Source organism: Bos javanicus, chromosome 13 (genome assembly GCF_032452875.1).
Source record: "Bos javanicus breed banteng chromosome 13, ARS-OSU_banteng_1.0, whole genome shotgun sequence".
Classification (NCBI taxonomy): Eukaryota; Metazoa; Chordata; class Mammalia; order Artiodactyla; family Bovidae; genus Bos; species Bos javanicus.
In genome coordinates, this window is record NC_083880.1 from 63,238,121 (window position 1) to 63,257,452 (window position 19,332).

Consider the following 19,332-nt stretch of genomic DNA (forward strand, 5'->3'; position numbering starts at 1 on the left):
CTTGGAATCTTGTGCTCTTTACAATTTTGTAGAAAATGACTTAGATTTGACCCACCCAGGTGCCCCTGAACTTTTTTCCCTTCATCATAAGGATTTAGAGAATGTTATTCAAATTTCAGGTGCTAATTTGAATTTAAGTTCATATCTCCACAGAAAGACTTGCTGAGAATGATCCTTCCCTTCCTGCCTCATCTTCTCTTCCCTGAGTCACTAGATTCCCTGAGAAATGGTATCTGAGTCACCTGGTTGCCCCTGCCAGGAGCCTGAAAGTCATTCCTGACTCCTTCTCCAAGTCCTTCCCCTGTACATTCAAACAAGTGTTAAAGGCCCATGGAGTCTTCCTTCCTGTCATCTCTCAAGTTCATCCTCTCCTAGTCAGTCCCTCAGCTGTGGCCTTAGTTCAGGCCCTGAAATCCAAACCCTCTACATTATTATAGTGGGTTGCTAGTCCTTTTTCCCCCAGCAGCCTGGGCTGGCCTCTCTGAAATGCAAATCTGATCACGTTCCTGGTCTGCTTTGACTCTTTCAATGGCTTTCCTCTAACTCTGGGATAAAGTCCAGCAATTCCTTAATAAGACATAAAGCCTGTTCTTGAGTTTCTCTCTTGGGTGTTTCTCTTCCTCCCTCATTCTCTCCGGCCCTCCCTTCCCCTTGCCTGGCTGGGATATGTCCCTCTTGGCTATCTCTTATCATTCTTTAAAATTCAATAACTCCAAAGGTTGGGTTCTCCTCCCTGGGGCTCCCACAGTGCTTATTTCTTACCATATCACATTGTCCATCTGTCTTTTGGGTTGTGAGCGCCCTCAGCCTTGGGGCTATATCATTTTTGTCCCTGCTTTCAGAGCAAAGCGTCATTTACAAAGTGTAATTCTTGGCATAGTAGAAGGAGCATAGATTTGGGTTGTACAAGGTATTCGTCATTCTGAGCTGTCAAAATTATTGGCATGAATTTGTTCATATTCCCTTCTTTTCCTTTTAATATCTGTGGAATCTATAGTGACGTTACACCTGTCACTCCTGATGTTGGTAACTTTTTTTCCCTAGTCTGGCTAGAAGTTCAGTTTTATTCATCTCAAAGAGCCAAGGTTTTTCATTGGTATCTACTGTTTCTGTTTTATTTATTTAATTTTTAATTGAGATGTAATTGTCATATAACATTACATTAGTTTTAGGTGTACAGCATACTGATTGGTGTGTATATATAATCGCCATAATAAGTGGTGACCCAATAAATAATCACTATACCAAGTCTTCCCAGGGTGGAGCTAATGGTAACGAACCTGCCTGCCATTGCAGGAGACCTAAAAGAGGTGAGTTTGATCCCTGAGTTGGGAAGATCCCCTGGAGGAGGTCAAATGGATGTTGGCAATTTGATCTCTGGTTCCTCTGCCTTTTCTAAATCCACCCTGTACATCTGGAAATTCTCAGTTCATGTACTGTTGAAGCCTAGCTTGAAGAATTAGCGCAGTACGCAGCAAATACTAGTCCGCTGCTGCTGCTAAGTTGCTTCAGTCGTGTCCGACTCTGTGCGACCCCATAGACGGCAGCCCACCAGGCTCCCCCATCCCTGGGATTCTCCAGGCAAGAACACTGGAGTGGATTGCCATTTCCTTCTCCAATGCATGAAAGTGAAAAGTGAAAGTGAAGTCGCTCGGTCGGTCGTGTCTGACCCTCAGCGACCCCATGGACTGCAGCCTTCCAGGCTCTCCATCCATGGGAGCCTCTTCCAGGCAAGAGTACTGGAGTGGGGTGCCATTGCCTTCTCCGAAATACTAGTCTAGATAACATCTATTTTCTTTTTTAGTGATTTTCACTCTCTTTTTTCTACTTTCTTTGGATTTTCACTTGTTCTTCGGTTTCTGATTTCTTAAGGTTGAAGCTGAGGTAGCTGATTTAAGGTCTTTCTTCTTTTCTAACATAGGCATTTAGTGCTATAAAATTTCTCCTAAGTGCTGCTTTCATGGCATCCCATGAATCTTGATATGTTGTGTTTTCATTTTCATTCAGTTCAAAATACTTTGTAATTTCTTGTTTTATTTCTTTTTTGACCCATGGGTTATTTAGCAATAGTTATTTAGTTTCCAGTCCCAAAGAAAGGCAGTGCCAAAAGACTGTTCAAACCACCATACAGTTGCGATCATTTCATATGCTAGTAAGTTAAGCTAAGCTAAGCTAAGTCACTTCAGTCGTGTGGAGTGGGTTGCCATTTCCTTCTCTAGTGCATGAAAGTGAAAAGTGAAAGTGAAGTTGCTCAGTCGTGTCCAACCCTCAGCAACCCCATGGACTGCAGCCTTCCAGACTCCTCCATCCATGGGATTTTCCAGGCAAGAGTACTGGAGTGGGGTGCCATGCTCAAAATTCTTCAAGCTAGGCTTCAACAGTACATGAACTGAGAATTTCCAGATGTACAAGGTGAATTTAGAAAAGGCAGAGGAACCAGAGATCTGGTTAGGAAGACCTTAGGATCCATTCTTCTCATATCCTTGATGAGGAGTCTGAGGCCCTAAAAAAGGAAGGTCCTTGCTAAGTGACGTAACTTGGTCTTGGCAGAGTTAGATCACAGGACCCGGGTTGCAGTTCTGCCTAGTTAGGAGTTTCCCTAGGAAGTCGAAGGGGCGTGGCCCACGAGTAGGGCGCCTGGCTTGGGTTCTTCCTTTCCTGTTACCTCTAACCACGTGACCTTGAGCAGTTTTGAACCTTTGTGACTTCCATTGCCTGTCTTCAAATTTTGCGTGGTCAGTCACTCAGTTGTGTCCGACTCTCTGTGATCCCATGAACGGAAGCCCTCCAGCCTCCTCTGTCCATGGGATTCTCCAGGCAAGAATACTGGAGCGGGTTGCCCTCCTCCAGGGCGTCTTCCTGACTCAGGGATTAAATCCACGTCTCCTGTATGGGCAAGTGAATTCGTGACCACTAGTGCCACCTGGCCGAAGGCAAAGGATTGTTCTCCAGAACTAAGATGTTATGGTGTGGTCAGGTGTAAGGTGGTGGGTCGTTTTGGGTTCTGAGGTCAGTATGTGCCCCTTCTAAAAGGACGGCTGCTCCTTGGCTCCACTCGATTGTTGCCAGACAGCAGTGTGGGCTGTGTTGCCAGATAATCTGCATTTTCAAAAGGAAGCCAGAAATCGGGACTTCTGTGTGAAATGTGCATTCAAATCAGATTTATGCATTACGACATGGTACAACTAAGACGAATCTGTGGGCTGTGCTGCTGCTGCTGCTAAGTCACTTCAGTCGTGTCTGACTCTGTGTGATCCCATAGACGGCAGCCACGAGGCTCCCCCGTCCCTGGGATTCTCCAGGCAAGAACACTGGAGTGGATTGCCATTTCCTTCTCCAATGCATGAAAGTGAAAAGTGAAAGTGAAGTCGCTCAGTTGTGTCCAACTCTTAGCGACCCCATGGACTGCAGCCTACCAGGCTCCTCCATCCATGGGACTTTCCAGGCAAAGTACTGGAGTGGGGTGCCATTGCCTTCTCCATCTGTGGGCTGTATGTGTGTGCAATTTTAGCCTCTGATAATTGTTTAAGGGAAGTTCTGTGACCTGGTGCCATACAGGAAAGAGTCTGGCCTAAATCCCAGAACATAGGTTATCTGACTGTGGCCCTCAGTAACCAAGGGCAGATCACTTTCCTTCCTGGGATCCTAGGGCCCCAGCCTGGCCTTGAGTTCCCTTATCACAAAGAGGTAATTCCTGGATGCCTGCTGTTCGTGAGAAGTGAAACATCTCTTCTTCCTTCCCGAGTTGAAGCCAGCTTAAGTAGAGCCAGGGAAAGCCATCATCTGCCCTTTCGGGAACGAGGACAGAGCCACACAGGCCTTTGCACTGTTCCCCTGGGTGAGCCCGAGTCCCCTTGGCCATTTCCTTTTCCTGCTATGGCCCTGGCCACTCAGACTGGCTCACTCTGGAATAATCTGTTGATCTCTGTCACTTCCTTACATAGTCACAGGGAGGTCCTAGGCTCATTGTCCCTTAAACAAGCCCCAGACCCCTTGGGTTTTGTGTGTGTGTGTCTGTATTTTTTTCAGCCATGCCACGTGGCATGTGGGATCTTAGTTCCCCAACCAGGGATTGACCTCGGCCAGGGATTACAGTGGAAGCACAGAGTCTTAATGACTGCCAGACAAGTCCTGGACCCTTTGGTTTTAAAGTCCTAGGCATTCCAATGGGGATTAGTTAACATGGACAAAAAAAGTGGACAAGTGACAGGAATTTGAGAAGCTTTACCAAGTTCTTATAGCTGTGGCCTCTAGGTCTTCTAGAAAAAGAGGGAAGGTCATTTTAGGTCTTGGAAAAGATCTGGAGGCCATTACAGAGTGAGAAGACAGAGGGCTCAGCCCACTGGCCTCAGAAGAAATGACTGGGTATTTTGGAGTGCCCCCTGCTCGCCTTATCTCAGTACTGTTAGGGCCTCAGAGATGCAGATTCCACCCTTGAGAACCTTGTGGTCTAGCGAAGAGATAGGGCAGACACAAGGAAAGAAGGCATTTATTCTTTAACTACAAACTCCCTAACTATGTAGAACTGTCATCCTAAATGCAGAGGGGCCGATTAAATGGTTATGTTTTATCACTTGTACGTCTAGCCAATTTAAAATCCACTAGAAAATTTTTTTTCTTTTTTTTTTTTTTAGTCAGAGGCTTTTATTGCCTGCTTGCATGGATTACCAATTAGTCAAGAGTTTCTGGGCAGACTGAGCTGCCCCGTGGTGCCAGACTGCTGGCTTGGAGCCTCAGTTGGGTGAGGAGGCACAGAGGCACTCAGATCCCCAGACTCAGGCAGGAGCAGGCCAGCTGGAGCAGGGTCGACTTTCCTCCGTGGAGTAAAAACATGCCCTCTGCAGATAGGCTGCCTGGCACTGATCCCATGCTTGCCACTGCTTAACTATAACTCCAGCAGGCGATAAACTCTTTGAGCCTCAATTTCCTGATCCTGAGATGGGACACTACTGTACCTACCTATGGCGTAGGGTTTTCTGGGGGGAGGCCAGTCAACACGTAAAGCACAAGCTGTGGTGCCTGGCGGCCAAGAAACCTCTCATAAGTGTTAGCTGCTGTTATGTATCTCTCTCACTGGGCCACAGCTGTATACTCTTTCTTGAAGAGACATGCTGGGCTGGGGGAAGGACACGAAGATACAGAGCTCATCAGAATTCAGGACACAGGCAAGGAGAGAGGGGAGCCGATGAGGAAAAAATGGGCAAGATGGAGAGAATGCTCACAATTGTCAAGCATTTCCTTTTCTTTTTTTAAAAAATGTTTGTTTGTTTGCACCAGATCTTGGTTGCAGCACGGGAGATCTTCGCTCTTTCTTGCACCACACTAACTCTTAATTGTTGCGTGTGGGATCTAGTTCCCTGACCAGGGATTGAATCCAGACCCCTGTGTGGGGAGCGAGGAGTCTTAGCCACTGGACCACCAGGGAAGTCCCTCAAGTAGTTTCAAAGGGTTTATCTTTCTTACCTGTCCTTGGGGTAGCCATATTGCTCCTGTTTATTAATGTTTGATGAAGAGGTGAAATAACTTACCCACGGCCAGGATTCTGACACCAAGCCCTGTGCTCTTTCCTCTGTGCCTCGGTGCTGGTACAAGTCAACCAAGGTTGTTGATATTTGTGTTGACTGCATCATCAAGGTGGCTTGAAACTGTTTTTTTCCCAAGCTGTTTTTGGGGCGGAGGGCAGGGAGTCATAATGGTATTGATTCTTTTTCTACTAAGATAGGCTCTGAGAAGTCCTGCAGTTAGTAATACCAGCGATGGACATGGACTAAACATGTACACATGTCTGGCCCAGTGCCAGGAGCTTCACATACGTGTCTCATTTTCATCCTCACAGTAACTGTGAGGTGAGTTTATTATTATCTGAGGATTAATGAGGTGGATTTGCTTAGGGTTTACTTGATAGTGGAGCTGAAACTCATAGCTGGACAACTGGGACTCCCTTAGTGACCACTGTAATTTGATGTGACCTTGTGTTTCCTGGGCTTATATGAACTTGTCTTATCTTCCTTTTACAGAACGTACATCCTGTGTGTTGTTTAAATGATTTTGGAGCAGTTTGTCATTCTGTTAGATTGTTAACTGAGTGGGGGCTTATTTCTTTCAGCTTTGTCCGTGTTAACAGATAAGAGGCTTTTTTTTTCTTTCTCTCTAGCATTTTCCCTCACGAGGAGTGCTGTACTCCCTGTGTGTTTGCTGATGAAGTCAGCAGGGTTTCAGACTCTGCTTTCCTGGTCATACACAAGTACTTATTTTACCATCGCTAAATGGAGTGCATTAGCTCCAGGCCACGGAGAGCAAATTAGAGGAACTGGGAGATAGATCACAGAGAAGGAGGCTGCTCTGAAAAATGCCGTTCTGCACCTCCAGCCTGAACGCTCCAGCTGTGGGGGGTGAACACAGCACGTCAGGGACCGCAGTCCAAGGCTGCGGCAGGTGAGGCCCTCTCTTCTGCAGGTGAGCCTGGGACACTGAGTAACGGTGAGCACAAGACCAACCGTCTGGGCTTAAAGGTCCTTTGTAGTTTGGAAGCCCTTCCTGTAGGTTCCTGCCACCTTTATACAGAGTAGAAAACTGAGAGCCCAGCCCACCCCTGCCTTCTGAAGCTGCAGGCAACTGTTCTAGGGAATGTCCTCTGGAACAAAAGCACCTCTTTTCCATTCATTTTTTTCTTCCATCTGGGGACTTAGGAAAGCATATTGGGTAGCTTCCTGGTTCTTTTGTGCATTAGTGTGAGCTTTTAATGGAGTTTGCAAAAGGGAGAGTTTGAGATCGGCTGAAAGAGCATTAGGAGACTGTTTTCCTAATGGCAAATGAACTGCTGGTTTATTTATAATGACTTACTTTGGAGATAACAGAGTTGAGGTGGTGGAAAGAGCCCTGGGCTGCAGACCGGGGTTCTAGTCCTGATTCTTCCTCTAACTCACTGTGGGGTCCTGGCAGGCTGTGTCGCCTTTTCTGGGCATCGTTTTTTCTCAGTTTCTAATGAAATAGATTGGAGTTTAGGGTCTCAGAGTCCTTCGGGCCCCTCAGCCTTTGATGCTAAGATTGTAACTCTTATTTGGTCAGGATTTGGTGGGACGTCCAGTGCCATGTGGTGCAAGGATGCGTGTGAATAGCCATCCCTCCAGGAGGATGGTTTCTTTGACATTGGTGGGCTTGTAGTTTTGACTTGGGTCTTTTCTTGCCCACATACACAGGGCGGATGACAGGCAACCCCAGCAAAGCAACTAGTGGCTTGAGGGCTGGGTGTGCTTCTCTTGGCTGAGGGTACCTTGAACGTATGAGGTTTACTCATGGGCAAAAAGAGCAGGGAGTGAGCATCTGACTAATTGCTGGAGGTGGGCAAGGCAGGGTTTCTGCAGCTTCACCAGCTCGCTGCCCACCAGTAGCCCTGCCATGACCGAGCTGCTGAGGGTTCTTCAGAATTCTCACTTAGCATTACATGTGTGGCTACTGGTTTACGTTTGTGTTTTTTGTGTAGTTCATGCTGAGAGTGGGAAAGGACCAGCCCTCGCCTCCTCTCCCAGCTCTTGGACCTTCTGCTGCATGAATTCAGTTGTGGAATTTTGAGTCTTTGAAAGGACTCTAAAAATCATCATTCATTCAGTGAGAGGCTATCACCGCACCCTCCTTCTCCCCAGTGCCTGAATCTCAGTGTACTAATCTCAGTCATTAGTATACAGTTATGACATCTTAGCATCTGTTGAGATACCCTGGGCTAATGGCCCCGATTCTGAATGCCCCCAGATCAGGGCAGGCAAACTTTCCCTCCTTGGCAACTCTTCAAAGAGAAGTCGTGTCTGCCTTTGTTGAGGAGAAAGGAACATCCCACCTGGTGGTTGTGTTGAACTGATGTGTTCTTTGAGAATGGTTTCTGTCCAGTCACTAACAGATGCCTTGCAGAAGGAGTTTCTTGTCCTGGGTGAATGTCTTTTCCACTGATCTCTGCTTCTTTGGGTATCTCTTCTGTATTTTTTCTTCAAATAGCTGTCTTTAGAGTGTCTAATGAAGCAACTGTCTGGAGACCAATGTTTATTTCAACATGGTTGGAGTTGTTTTTGCTTCAGCTTTCAGAGCCAATAAAGCTGGTTATTAGATTCTGTAATTGCTGCTGTAATTACTCTCTTGGAACCAGCAAAGGCATAATTAAATATGGAGATTCCAAAGACTATTTTTTTCCAGCTAAAAGCAGCCTTTTAAACTTCTGTTGGCCTGGGTTAGATTTCAGTCATTAAAGCATCGTGTTTATGAATGACATGGGGTGCGGGTTCTTTGGCAGAAAAGGGTCTATTTGGATACCTCTTCTTTGAACACTTGGTTTGGATGTTGACCTTGTTAACTCCCTGTACTTGTTTTTATCTTTTTTTCCCCTTTTACCCCAGTTTTATTGAGATATAATTGACATATAATATTATGTTATTTTTAGGTGCACAACCCAGTGATTTAATATATGTGTATATTGTGAAATAATTTTCAAAATACACTTAGTTAACGTGCATCACCTCACATGATTACGTTTTTTTAAACCTCGTAATGAGAACTCAGTACTTGTTTTTTTAACTCAGGAATTTGGAGAAGTATAAGTAAGGCAAGACATATGTAAAACATTGAGTCTGACCCTTTAGGCTTTGGCTCTATAGAAGCAAATTTTTGTGGTCAGCAATAAGCTTGGAGTGGAGATTGTTTACTTGAAGTGGAACGGTGTGCAGGAAGTGTGGCATGTTACTCGTTTATTTTGCCCTGAGTTACACTTCACCATGTGCCACACGTTTAGACATGGGGCAGATGGTGAAGGAGGGCTGGGTCGAGTGCTGTGAATATTTATGTTTACACATAATCTTGCAGCCCAAAGGCTGGCCCCATGTCTCATTTCAAGGTTACTCTGCTGGTGAACCATGTATGGAGGGGGAAATTAATCACATACCCTTTCTTTTTAGGGTTGAGAAATAGAACAGGAGTTACATTGGGGTAAACAAATGGACTGTCTCTGCCAGAAACCATTCTGGAGATTTCTGTGCAAAGAGGTGGAGAGACCATGTGAACCCTGCAGGTTGGAGGGGAAGCCCTAGAGGCTTCTAGCTCAGAACCTTTTCCTCCTTTCAGGGCACACCTCTTGGCAAGGACAGAGGGGAAGGGCAAGCACTTGCCAAAGTCCTGTTTCATGGGTCAGGACAAATGCAGGGAAAGAATCCTGCCAGATGACTGTTATCTTTTCTCTGTTGAATCAGAGATTCACAGGAGATAAAATATGGGTGTACCCTATATGAGGAACCTTGCAGAGAATATATGAAGAACTTAAAATAGATGAAATTGGAGATTCAGTTTAATATAATTAAGCATAGTGTGTCCCAGGCATTGTGCTGGATGATGGCTTGTAAAGATGCATAATATAAACATTATTTCATTCATGGGGGTCTCTGGCTTACCCCCCTGATATGTTTGGGTATTTGCTTCCAGATAATTTATTGCCTGGGGGATTTTAGCAGTGGGGTGCAGATAAGAGAAATGGAAGACTGGCTTACAAGGAGTCCCTGCCAATTGAAAATGTATTAGAGAAAAAGTTAAAGCAGTTCTAAATATGCTGTGATGTTAACAGGGAAAGAATAAATTTGGTTTTAAAAGTCAGAACACAGCTGACTGTAAAATCACGGCTCCTACTGTACTCAGGACACTGAGAAACAGAGCAGATGTCATCTCGCTGTTTGTTCTTAAGAACCATCCCCGTGTCGCTTACCATCATCTGGAGCCTGTGTGGGAAGCAGGGTCCTGGGGGTTCACACAGGCCAGTGGTTGAGCCCTCTGCTCCTCTCATACCAGCCGGCTGACTCGGTTGAGCCACTCCACCTTTCTGATCTGTCTGATCTGTGTCCCAGGACTTTGCGGAAGGATTAAATGAGGAGGCGGATGGTATTACACAGCAGGCGCTCAGAACACCTGTTGAATTTCAACTGATGAACAAGTTCTAGGCTGGGCTATGTGAAGGTGGTGAGGGCAGCTGTGGAGGGCCTGGGAAGGGGGCACGTATGGGGTGTTGACCTGAGAAGGTTTGAGAATCACTTGTTGATTGGGGTGTGTCTGAGCCAGTTTCAGCACCAGGGAGTCAGGAGGAAGCAATGACAGGCCCTGACCTGGCATTGTACAACAGGACACTCCCAGGGTATCGTCCCTGTGCCTCGATGGTCAGTGGCAAAGGGATCCGAACCTGGGTCTGGGGCTTCCAGAACCTGTTCCAAGGCGAGCATCCAAGTCCATTGCCGGCCTCGTTAAACCACTCAGAGGCTTTGTCCTGCAGGCAGAGGGAGCGATTGAGGGTTCTTAAGCAGAGGAATGACATGATTGGATTTGTGTTCCCTCTTCTGTGATCCCCAGTTCCCTTGACGCTCCCTGCTAGACTGGACTGCGCCTCCGCGGCAGGGTCCTGCCCGGTTTGTTCAGTGGGGGCGTAGCAGTTAGCGTGGCAGCCCATGACTGTGGAGTTCCATACCTGGCTTAATCTACTCTCTGCCGACTACCACCTGGTAACCTGAGTTACCTCTCTGAACCTGTTTCCTCCTCTGATAAAGAGTGGTCATTTCTGCTTTAAAGGGTTGCTGTTGTGAGGTAATTACTTGGCAGGCGTGGCTTAGTACTAGCAGAAGGCGCAGGCATTCAGTAAAGGGTCTTGGGGACATCTAGATGTGACTGCAGGTTGAATTTCTTACCGTCATAGGCTGTTCTGACCATTCACACCAGGATAGAGAAGTAACAAGTGGAATGGCTTTTCAGCTTTTAATGAGGCACATTTCATTGTTCTTTGGATTTTTTGCAGTGTTTCTTTAGCCTGCTTTATCCTTTGGCTGGAGGAATTTTCCTGGGGGTTTTGTCTGCTGCTTTTGGAAGAACTGTGGACTTAAGGATTGCTTACATGCAAACCAAGGCCCTTTTCCCTTGGCAGATGGTTTTCAGGGGGCAGTCCTAGGCTCACAGGGCACTTTAGTGGAAGGAGTGCAGGACCAATTCAGGTGACATGTGGAGAAACCACAGCCCTGTTGGGCAGGTGATTAGCCGTGGCCAGCAGCCTGCAGAGCTTGGGGACACAGCGGGCACAAGTGCACGAGTGTATGTGTCTACATACATATGTGAGGCTGGTGCTGTCCAGGCCAAGGCAGGTGCCAGGCAGCTTCCCTGACCCATCATTCCGTCTGCTTGAGTCTGTGCAGAGCCTCCTTCCTGCGCTTTATGCTCCGCTAAGATACTTTTCAGCGTAAAGAGGGGAACTAAAATAGTAAGGAGAGGGAAGCCTGGGCTTTGAGTAGGGAGGTGTGGTTTGGCCCTTGCTCTGCTACCAGTTTGCCTTGACCAAAGTGCTCACCCTGACTGGATCTTAAGACAAGGTGATCGCTGCAGCCTTAACACGCTGGGAGGCCAAGAGAGGTGGTGGCATTGATTTGACCCAGTGGTCAGACTCTAGATGAGGCCCCGACAGGGAATTCTGTCTTTATTTCAGTTGCTCAGTCCTTTCTATGATAGAGAATGCTGTAGTTACCATCTTCAGGCATGGGGTCTTTGCTCTTGTTGAATACATTTCCAGAAGGAAATTACTGGGTCAGAGGGCAGGAACAGCATTCTGGCTGTTGCTGTGTGTTGCCACGTTACTTTTCAGAAGCACTATAACAATGTACAGTTGTGGGCTGTGTGTGAAATAGCGTTTTAACCCCGAATGATCCAGTATTTGCTATAGTCATTATTTATTATTTTGTAATTTAGTTGACATAAAATGATACCTTAAAGCTGCTTTATAATAATTAGAGGGGTTTGGGGGTGTCCACCATGTTAAATGCTGTGCTAAGTGTTTGCATATATGTTATCTCATTCATATCAACCTATCAGGGAGCTTCAGCAGCTCACTGCGGCTGAGAGCTGGGGTTTCAACCTAAGAGACTTCAAAGCAGTCTCTTGTTTGGGGTGCCTTCCATGCTTTGATTTATGCGTGTGGTTACCAGAGAGAGTGAACTTTGGCTTAGTGCCTGGCTGCATTTTGAAGAATGTGAATTTTGTATAGTTTTCCCAGAATATTGAATATGCTGTTTGTGAAGAAGAGAGTATTAGCCCTCTGTTGTAGTGAAGCAGAAACTGAAGTGCATCCATCCCAATTAGGAAGACGACTCAGTGAACTCTAGGACGCTGCCCTGTGTCCGGGCTCTCTGAAACCCTGTTTTCTTCCCCCAATGCAGCGGCACTCCAGGCCCTGAAGCGCAAGAAGAGGTATGAAAAGCAGCTGGCGCAGATCGATGGCACGCTGTCAACAATCGAGTTCCAGCGAGAGGCCCTGGAGAATGCCAACACCAACACCGAGGTGCTCAAGAACATGGGCTATGCCGCCAAGGCCATGAAGGCTGCCCACGACAACATGTACGTGGCGCCCGCTGGTGGAGGGGGCACACGTGCGCAAGGGCATGCTGGCTGTGCAAGGCCTCAGTCCCAGACCCCTCCACTTATCCATTCAGGCACCCAAGTTTGTTCTAATTTTCATCTTTTCTGGAACTCTTCTGAAATGGATTATGGTGCCCTGCTACCCCTAGAAGCAGATCTGATGGAATGAAACTGTTTTCTGAGTAATTCAGGGTTATTGGAATGAATGTAGAGTTTTAAGCTGGAAAGCTTTGGCTTCTTAGAAGGTTCTCTTACCCAGGCCTCTGATCATCTAGGTGGAGAAGTTTGTCCCAGGGAGGGGAGGTGACTTGCCCTGGGCTATGGGGAAACTTGAATAGAACTGGGATTAGAATCAGTTCCGTGACTTTCTTCTGAAGCTGTCAGGGGCCCTGAAAGGTGTGGTACAGTTGAGGGCTTTAGCTCTTTCTTTTCCTGGGTCTGTTTTTGATGGAATTTTCCCTCCTCGTCACTCTTGGGCTTTGGCTCTCATATTGACAAGTGTTCTTGACCTCTGCATTACTTCCTTTATGTAGCTGCTCTCACATCCTGTGGCCTAAAAAACCAGATAACTGAGCTGTTACATTTGTAATTAAAGGCCAGGTTGACATTAAGCCCCAAATGAGGACTTCTTCCAAATAGAACAGAATTCTGCATTTGTTTTAGTGCTTGAACTTGGCATCATATATTTGGGGGTGCTGGGAGCCCCTTTTTGCTCCTTTTGGTTCCTCAGCCATGCTGTAAAACGGGTTGGCAGAATGTGGCCTGTGGGCCCCAGGCAAGTCCCCTGCTGCCAATTTCTGTGAATAAAATTTTGTTGAAACACAGTTGTGTCCCTTAATACATACCGTCTGTGGCTGCTTTTGTGGCACACAGCAGGCTTGAATTTTTGCAACAGAGATCGTGTGGCCCACAGATTCTAAAACATTTATTACTCTTTGGGGCCCTTTACGGGAAAAGCTTGCTGATCCCTGCCCTAGAAGTGTGGGATTGTGGGAAAAGTAGCCTTCAGATAACTGAGCTACTGTCTGAGGGGATGTTCATCAGACTGAGCTTCCTGAGAGAGGTGCGTGTCCCCTTCGGGCCATGTTCTCCACAGCACAACACCTCCTAGTAAATACTGTGCTTGGAGATAACATGTGTGTATATGATATTGACTGACTGTAAGTGTTTTGGCATTAGTGACAGCGCATAGGGAATAGTCTGCATTGTTTGCTTTTCCTTTGGGGCCTCGTGCAGGAGCCATAGTGGATTTGTGTAGATGGGAAGGGCTGGTCACGTTGCATGGTTCTGTTGTAGGATTTGTGATTTTACCTATTGCTGTGCAGAGTTGCCCTTGAACTTGAAGAGCTGTTGATCCAGGAGTTCCCAAGTCCCACAGTCTCATCTAATATGTTTACCAGCTTGCATGAGAGACTCTCACGATGGCATCTAACTTTGCCAGCTTTATTTCCTCAGGGTGTTAGACCGGGTGACGTCTAGGGATGCTTTTGTCCTCTTGATTCTGTGATTCTCTAGTTTAAAAGAGGGGGAAGAAGACAAAGACAAAAAAGGAATTCCACGAGACTTCCCTGGTGGTCCAATGGTTAAGACACCATGCTTCCACTGCAGGGGGCTTGGGTTCGATACCTGGTCGGGGAACTAAGATTCCACACGCCACTCAGCGCAGCCAAAAAAAAAATGGAATTCCTCAGAGGGAGTGATTGTGGGGCTGGGGCTGGGCAACAGATCCTTTTTTCTGCCTCACAGAGCCTGTGTACATAGACTTAACACAACACTCGTTTCATTTAAAGGGACATCGACAAAGTTGATGAGTTAATGCAGGACATTGCTGACCAGCAGGAACTTGCAGAAGAGATTTCAACAGCTATTTCAAAACCCGTAGGGTTTGGAGAAGAGTTTGACGAGGTGAGTGATTTCATGCCGACCACACCAGCTTCTCAGCTGATGCCCAGGCTGCCTCTGATGTGCAGTTGAGTCTTCTCCAGCAGGGAGTATGTGGTCTGGAAATCACCAGGTCTCCTCCCTCCAGAAACCTGAATGTAGACATAAGGTATGGCATGCACCCTCCCGAATTCTGGGTTTTTAGGGATGCTTTCAGTTTTGGGGGGAGCTAAGGTGGAGTAAAGGGACCTTCGTCAGGACATCTCAGCGGACTTCAGGTCAATACTGATTTCAGCAAGCAATGACCCTGCACCCTTCCATGGTGGGCCCCTGGGCTCAGAGCTGGGGCAGCCGAGGTCACCATGCCCTGAGGAATTTACAGGGTTTGCCCTCAGACAGCTCTGCTGGGAGATAAAGGTAAAACCAAGGAAGGAATGTTTGCAACTGATCCCTGAAGGATTCATCTGGAACTTGGTCAGCTACCAATTTCTGCCATAGCAATTGGAACCTTGAAGCTCTTAGGTTTTTAAAATACAGTTACAGGCTCTGTACCTCATTCTGCCTTAGATTTGAGTCCACTGAAGGTCAGGGCCTCTCCACCGAACCTAATTCTTTGTGCTGATTGCCGCCGTATAGCTGAGAAGTGCCAGAGTTTCCATGTTTTCAGACTGGAGTTCGATGGACTATTCAAGTTCATTTCAATTCAGCAGACGTTCCTGAACATTCACTCAGTGCACCCAGTTCTGAGATAGAGATAGAAATGAAAACATACGACCCCTTTTCTCAAGATGCTCCCTGCCTGGTGCAGGGACCCCACATAGACATCAGTAATTGCTTGATAGTGTGCTCCGTTCACCAGTAGAAGTGTGTTTAGGATGAGTCACAGAGTGTGCACTTGGAGTCCATCAGCCCTGACCTTCTCAGAAGGGATATGTGTCCCCTGAGCCATCGGGTAGGAGGCACCACAGGAGGGGCTAGGGTTCCCCAGGGTGTCGCTCTCATTTTTGTGTTTGTGTTTCCCAGGATGAGCTCATGGCAGAATTAGAAGAACTAGAACAGGAGGAACTAGACAAGAATTTGCTGGAAATCAGTGGACCGGAAACAGTCCCTCTACCGAGTGTTCCCTCTATATCCCTACCATCAAAACCCGGTGAGTACTTCTTATCCATGGTCATGACACAGCCACGACCCATGGGGTAGGTGATCCTGTGGTCAGTTGGCTTCAGTGTGGGTCCTGAGTTGCCCAGAGTTGAGAGCCAGGTGGCATCTGTTGTGACAGCCCTGAAGACAGTGCCACCCGCTCTTTCCTCGTCTCCTAACCTTGGCGCTATTGACATAGCCAAATCATTCTTTTAGTGGGGACTAGGAGGGAGCCTGTGCTGTGCCCTGTGGATGGTGAGCAGCACCTATGGCCTCTGCCCTCTAGATGCCAGTGGCATCCGCCTCCGCAGGTTTTAACAACCAAACATGTCACCGGATTTTGCAAGATGTCTGAGGGCTGTGGGGTGGGGGAGGGGAGAAATCTCATCCGGTTGAGAGCCGCTATTTTAGAATCGCTTTCCCTGTTGTCACCAAGCAAGGTGAGAGTCCACGTCCAGGACGGCGCTTTCTCCCCGTCTGGTGTCTCGTGCAGTGCACAGCTGGGGCTCATAGGTAGCCAAAACAGCTTTGGGTTTTTTAGAGACCTTGTTTATAAATCCTTCATTTCCTTCTTTGAGCCCCTCCTCCCCCATTATTTTACCTTTGGGTAGAAGTATTCCACCCAGAACTTCTAGAAAAGGTGAAGCAGCTTGATTTGGCACGGAGAGAGAACCCAGGGAGCAGGGTGTGACCAGGCTGTGTCCTCTCATCCTCCCATAGGTCAAGGGGAAGTGGATCCTCTGGTTGAGTCTGCTGCCCAGGGTGGGGTGCGGGTCTGAAAGCTGTCCGGCCAACTGCCTGTGGTGGAGAGGCGGCTTAGGCCCTTGAGGTGGAGAGGAGTGGCTTAGACTAGAGCTCTTCTGGGTTCTTCCCACTCTCTCCCACGTTGGATGCTCTGGCCGGAGGCCACGCGTGGATCCTGATGGACTCAGTGTTGAATCCTCCCCGTTTTGTCTGGCTCTGGTGTCGGGGAGGGGAGGTGCTGGAAAAGCTGTGCCTGGTTATCTGGAGTTCTGCGTTGCAGCTTTTAGGCACAGAGAGGCAGTCTGCTGATAGCCTGGAGACGCGGCGGGCTGCACGGGCAGGGCCGTTTTGTAGACACGGGGTAGCACAGCCCTGGCATCCAGCCAGAACGTGTGGAGAACACAGCGACCAGCCTTCCTAAACAGCCTTTTCTGTCTTCACACAGCCAAGAAGAAGGAAGAGGAAGACGAGGACATGAAGGAATTAGAGACCTGGGCTGGAACCATTTAACCGGTCCAGTGCGGGCTGAGCCCAGACAGACTCTGGTGGCCTGCGCAGCGGGCAGGCGCGTGCGTGTGCGGGGCAGGCCGGATGTGGTGCAGGCAGGTTCCATCGCTCTCAAATCTCCCTCCAAAGCAGTAGGGCCGCATCACTGCTCACTCCGCATAGCATGGTCTGCACCCAGCGGGACAGGTCGGGGGGAGGGGGTGGGGTGGGGTGGGGGGGAGGTGCCTGCTGTTTATAATGTTGAATTTCTGTAAAATAAACTGTATTTGCAAATCCAACATTGAGCTTCTGGACTACGCTAACTCCACTGCTGAACCTCAATGGCAAGGGTCGACCGTTTGCAGTCAGAATGACCTGAAAATGTAGCCTCTGTCCTTTTAAGTCAGCTGACTTGTCGCACATCTCTTTGTAAGACGTGTATGGTACTGGCAGAAGAGTCGTTTTTTAAAAGCCATAGGCTTTTCCTTGTCCTTAGCTGTAATAATGCATCTATTTTGGTTTCCTCGAGAGCTGTATTTCTGTCCATCACCTGTGTACTGGCCCCTGTGTTCCCCACCCTGGCCCACTCCTCACTCCCACCCCCCTGGTCTTTCTGGAGTTTGTGACACTGATTTGAAATGGATGGTGTTCTCTTGAGAGTGTGTGAGATTGTTTGAGTTAAATTCCAGCTATACATTTTTCTAACATAGCTCTAAGGTCCTTGTTGCTGTTTGTGATAACTGATAGATAACCCATTGGAAACATGTGCATACATTTATATTCAGATGAAATTATGGTTTGCACTGTCTATTAAATATCTCGATTAATTTTCATACTTTGCCTTTGTCTTTAATCAATCGATCATTGGCTTTGGGAGGTGACCCTTTCCGGGCCAGTGTGGTGTCCAGGGGAGTCTGGAAACATGGAAGACCCAAGCGTGATGTGTATCAACAATCTGAACTGAGAGCAGAGTGTGTCTTACTGGAAACATGTTTAGGTTCCAGAAGCCCTCACCTTGTTTGGGGACCCCCTGGGCACAGTTCAGGAGTAGTTGGTGCTTGTGGGGCTCCAGGATCTTCTCTCGTTCTTCTCTGTCACGTCCATGGGCAGTGCCCGCAGGACCACAGACCCTCCACCTGTTGGAAGCATTGGTGTGCCCACTGACGAGGCCCATCTGTGTATTGAAGAAAATAGTCTTTCCTGTGGGGTGGAAGGTGTAGGGCAGTGACCGAGAATTGAGGACACAGATGCTAGTCTCAGGTCCACTGTGACCTGCCCTGTGATTTTGACCCGGCCTCTTCCACTGTTTCTGGTCTTCTGTAGTCTTACGCTGTCTTAAGAATCTGATGAAGGGCTTCCCTGATGGCTCAGTGGTAAAGAATCCACCTGCCAATGCAGGAAACACGGGTTCAGTCCTTGGTCCGGGAAAATCCCACATGCTGCGGAGCAACTAAGCCTGTGCACCACAACTATTGAGTCTGTGCTCTAGAGCCCGTGCTCCGCAACGAGGGAAGCCACGGCAATGAGAAGTCTGCACACCGCAGCCAGAGAGTAGCCCCCGGCTCGCCCCAACTAGAGAAAAGCCCATGCAGCAATGAAGACCAGCCCAGCCAAAAATCAATCAATCAAAAAAAAGAATCTGATAAACACTATGGACCCTCTCCTTCAAAAAATTTGATCTATGCACATTAATCCTTTATTCTGCATGCAAATTGGCAGAGTCAAGAGGATCCCCTTCCAGTGCCCATCCCTACACCTTTTGAGATTAAAACCAACCTGATAAACAAGGTCCTGCATATAGCACAGGGATATCTGCATAGCATATACTGTATAGCACATGCAGTATATATATGTATAGGATATACTGGGTAGCACAGTATCCTTGGGTAAACTGTAATGGAAAAGACTAAAAAAATGTATATATGTGTGTGAATGAATCACTTAACTGCAGAGCAGAAATTTGCACAGCATTGTAAATCAACTATACTTCAATTAAAAAAAATTTTTTTAAATGTCATTAAAAACCCCAATCTGAGTTCACAGTTAAACATGCCATTGCTCACTGGGTGCCCTGTGGCAAGCTGCCCACCTGTCCTAAATGTCATTTTCCCACCTGTGAAACAGCCAGGCTGGACCAGATCATTTCAGATGTCCCGTCTGCGAAGCTATTCCTGCCCTGCTCCTCACCCTTCACTGCTCCTCCACCCAAGCCGCCACACTTAGAATCGGGACTTCACCACAGTGGCTTGAAGATTTATGGCTCGAGTGGATGTTGCCTGCGGTGTTCTCAGAAGTTCTTTCCACCTTAAGAAGAATCTAATGGCAGTGTTTGCTGCCAGATTCCCCCTTCTCAGCTGCAGTTGGTGTTTGGCAGGCATCATCTGGTGTGGGAAATGCACAGTGGACATTACACTTTTCTCATCAGCTGCTTCAGGGGCATCTCACCCTGGGATTTGGAGAGAGGAGCTGGCAGACCCAAGCATCCAGCTCTGGCAGGCCTGCAGCTAATTCCTGGGCAGTGTCTGGGGCCCCTGTGAGAAACAGCTGCTTATTCCTACTTGATGTGGGCTTTGTGCCAGGCCTGTGGGATGCTGTGTTCAGTAATGCCCAGCCCCCTTCCTGCTCTCTGGAGGTTCTCAGGATGGAGAGAGAAGTGACCATGTCAGG

The 19,332-nt window shown here is 47.6% G+C and overlaps 1 protein-coding gene across 1 annotated transcript in view; it reads left to right on the top strand.

The window, feature by feature from the left end:
* CHMP4B (charged multivesicular body protein 4B) overlaps window positions 1-17,498 on the top strand; it is a 44,647-nt gene extending 27,149 nt beyond the window's left edge. The window contains exons 2-5 of the mRNA XM_061437313.1: window positions 12,216-12,393; window positions 14,205-14,319; window positions 15,319-15,445; window positions 16,625-17,498. Coding sequence (XP_061293297.1) covers window positions 12,216-12,393; window positions 14,205-14,319; window positions 15,319-15,445; window positions 16,625-16,689 — 485 coding nt within the window. The 3' untranslated portion in view covers window positions 16,690-17,498. The remainder of the gene's footprint in view (window positions 1-12,215; window positions 12,394-14,204; window positions 14,320-15,318; window positions 15,446-16,624) is intronic.
* The last annotated feature ends 1,834 nt before the right edge of the window (window positions 17,499-19,332 follow it).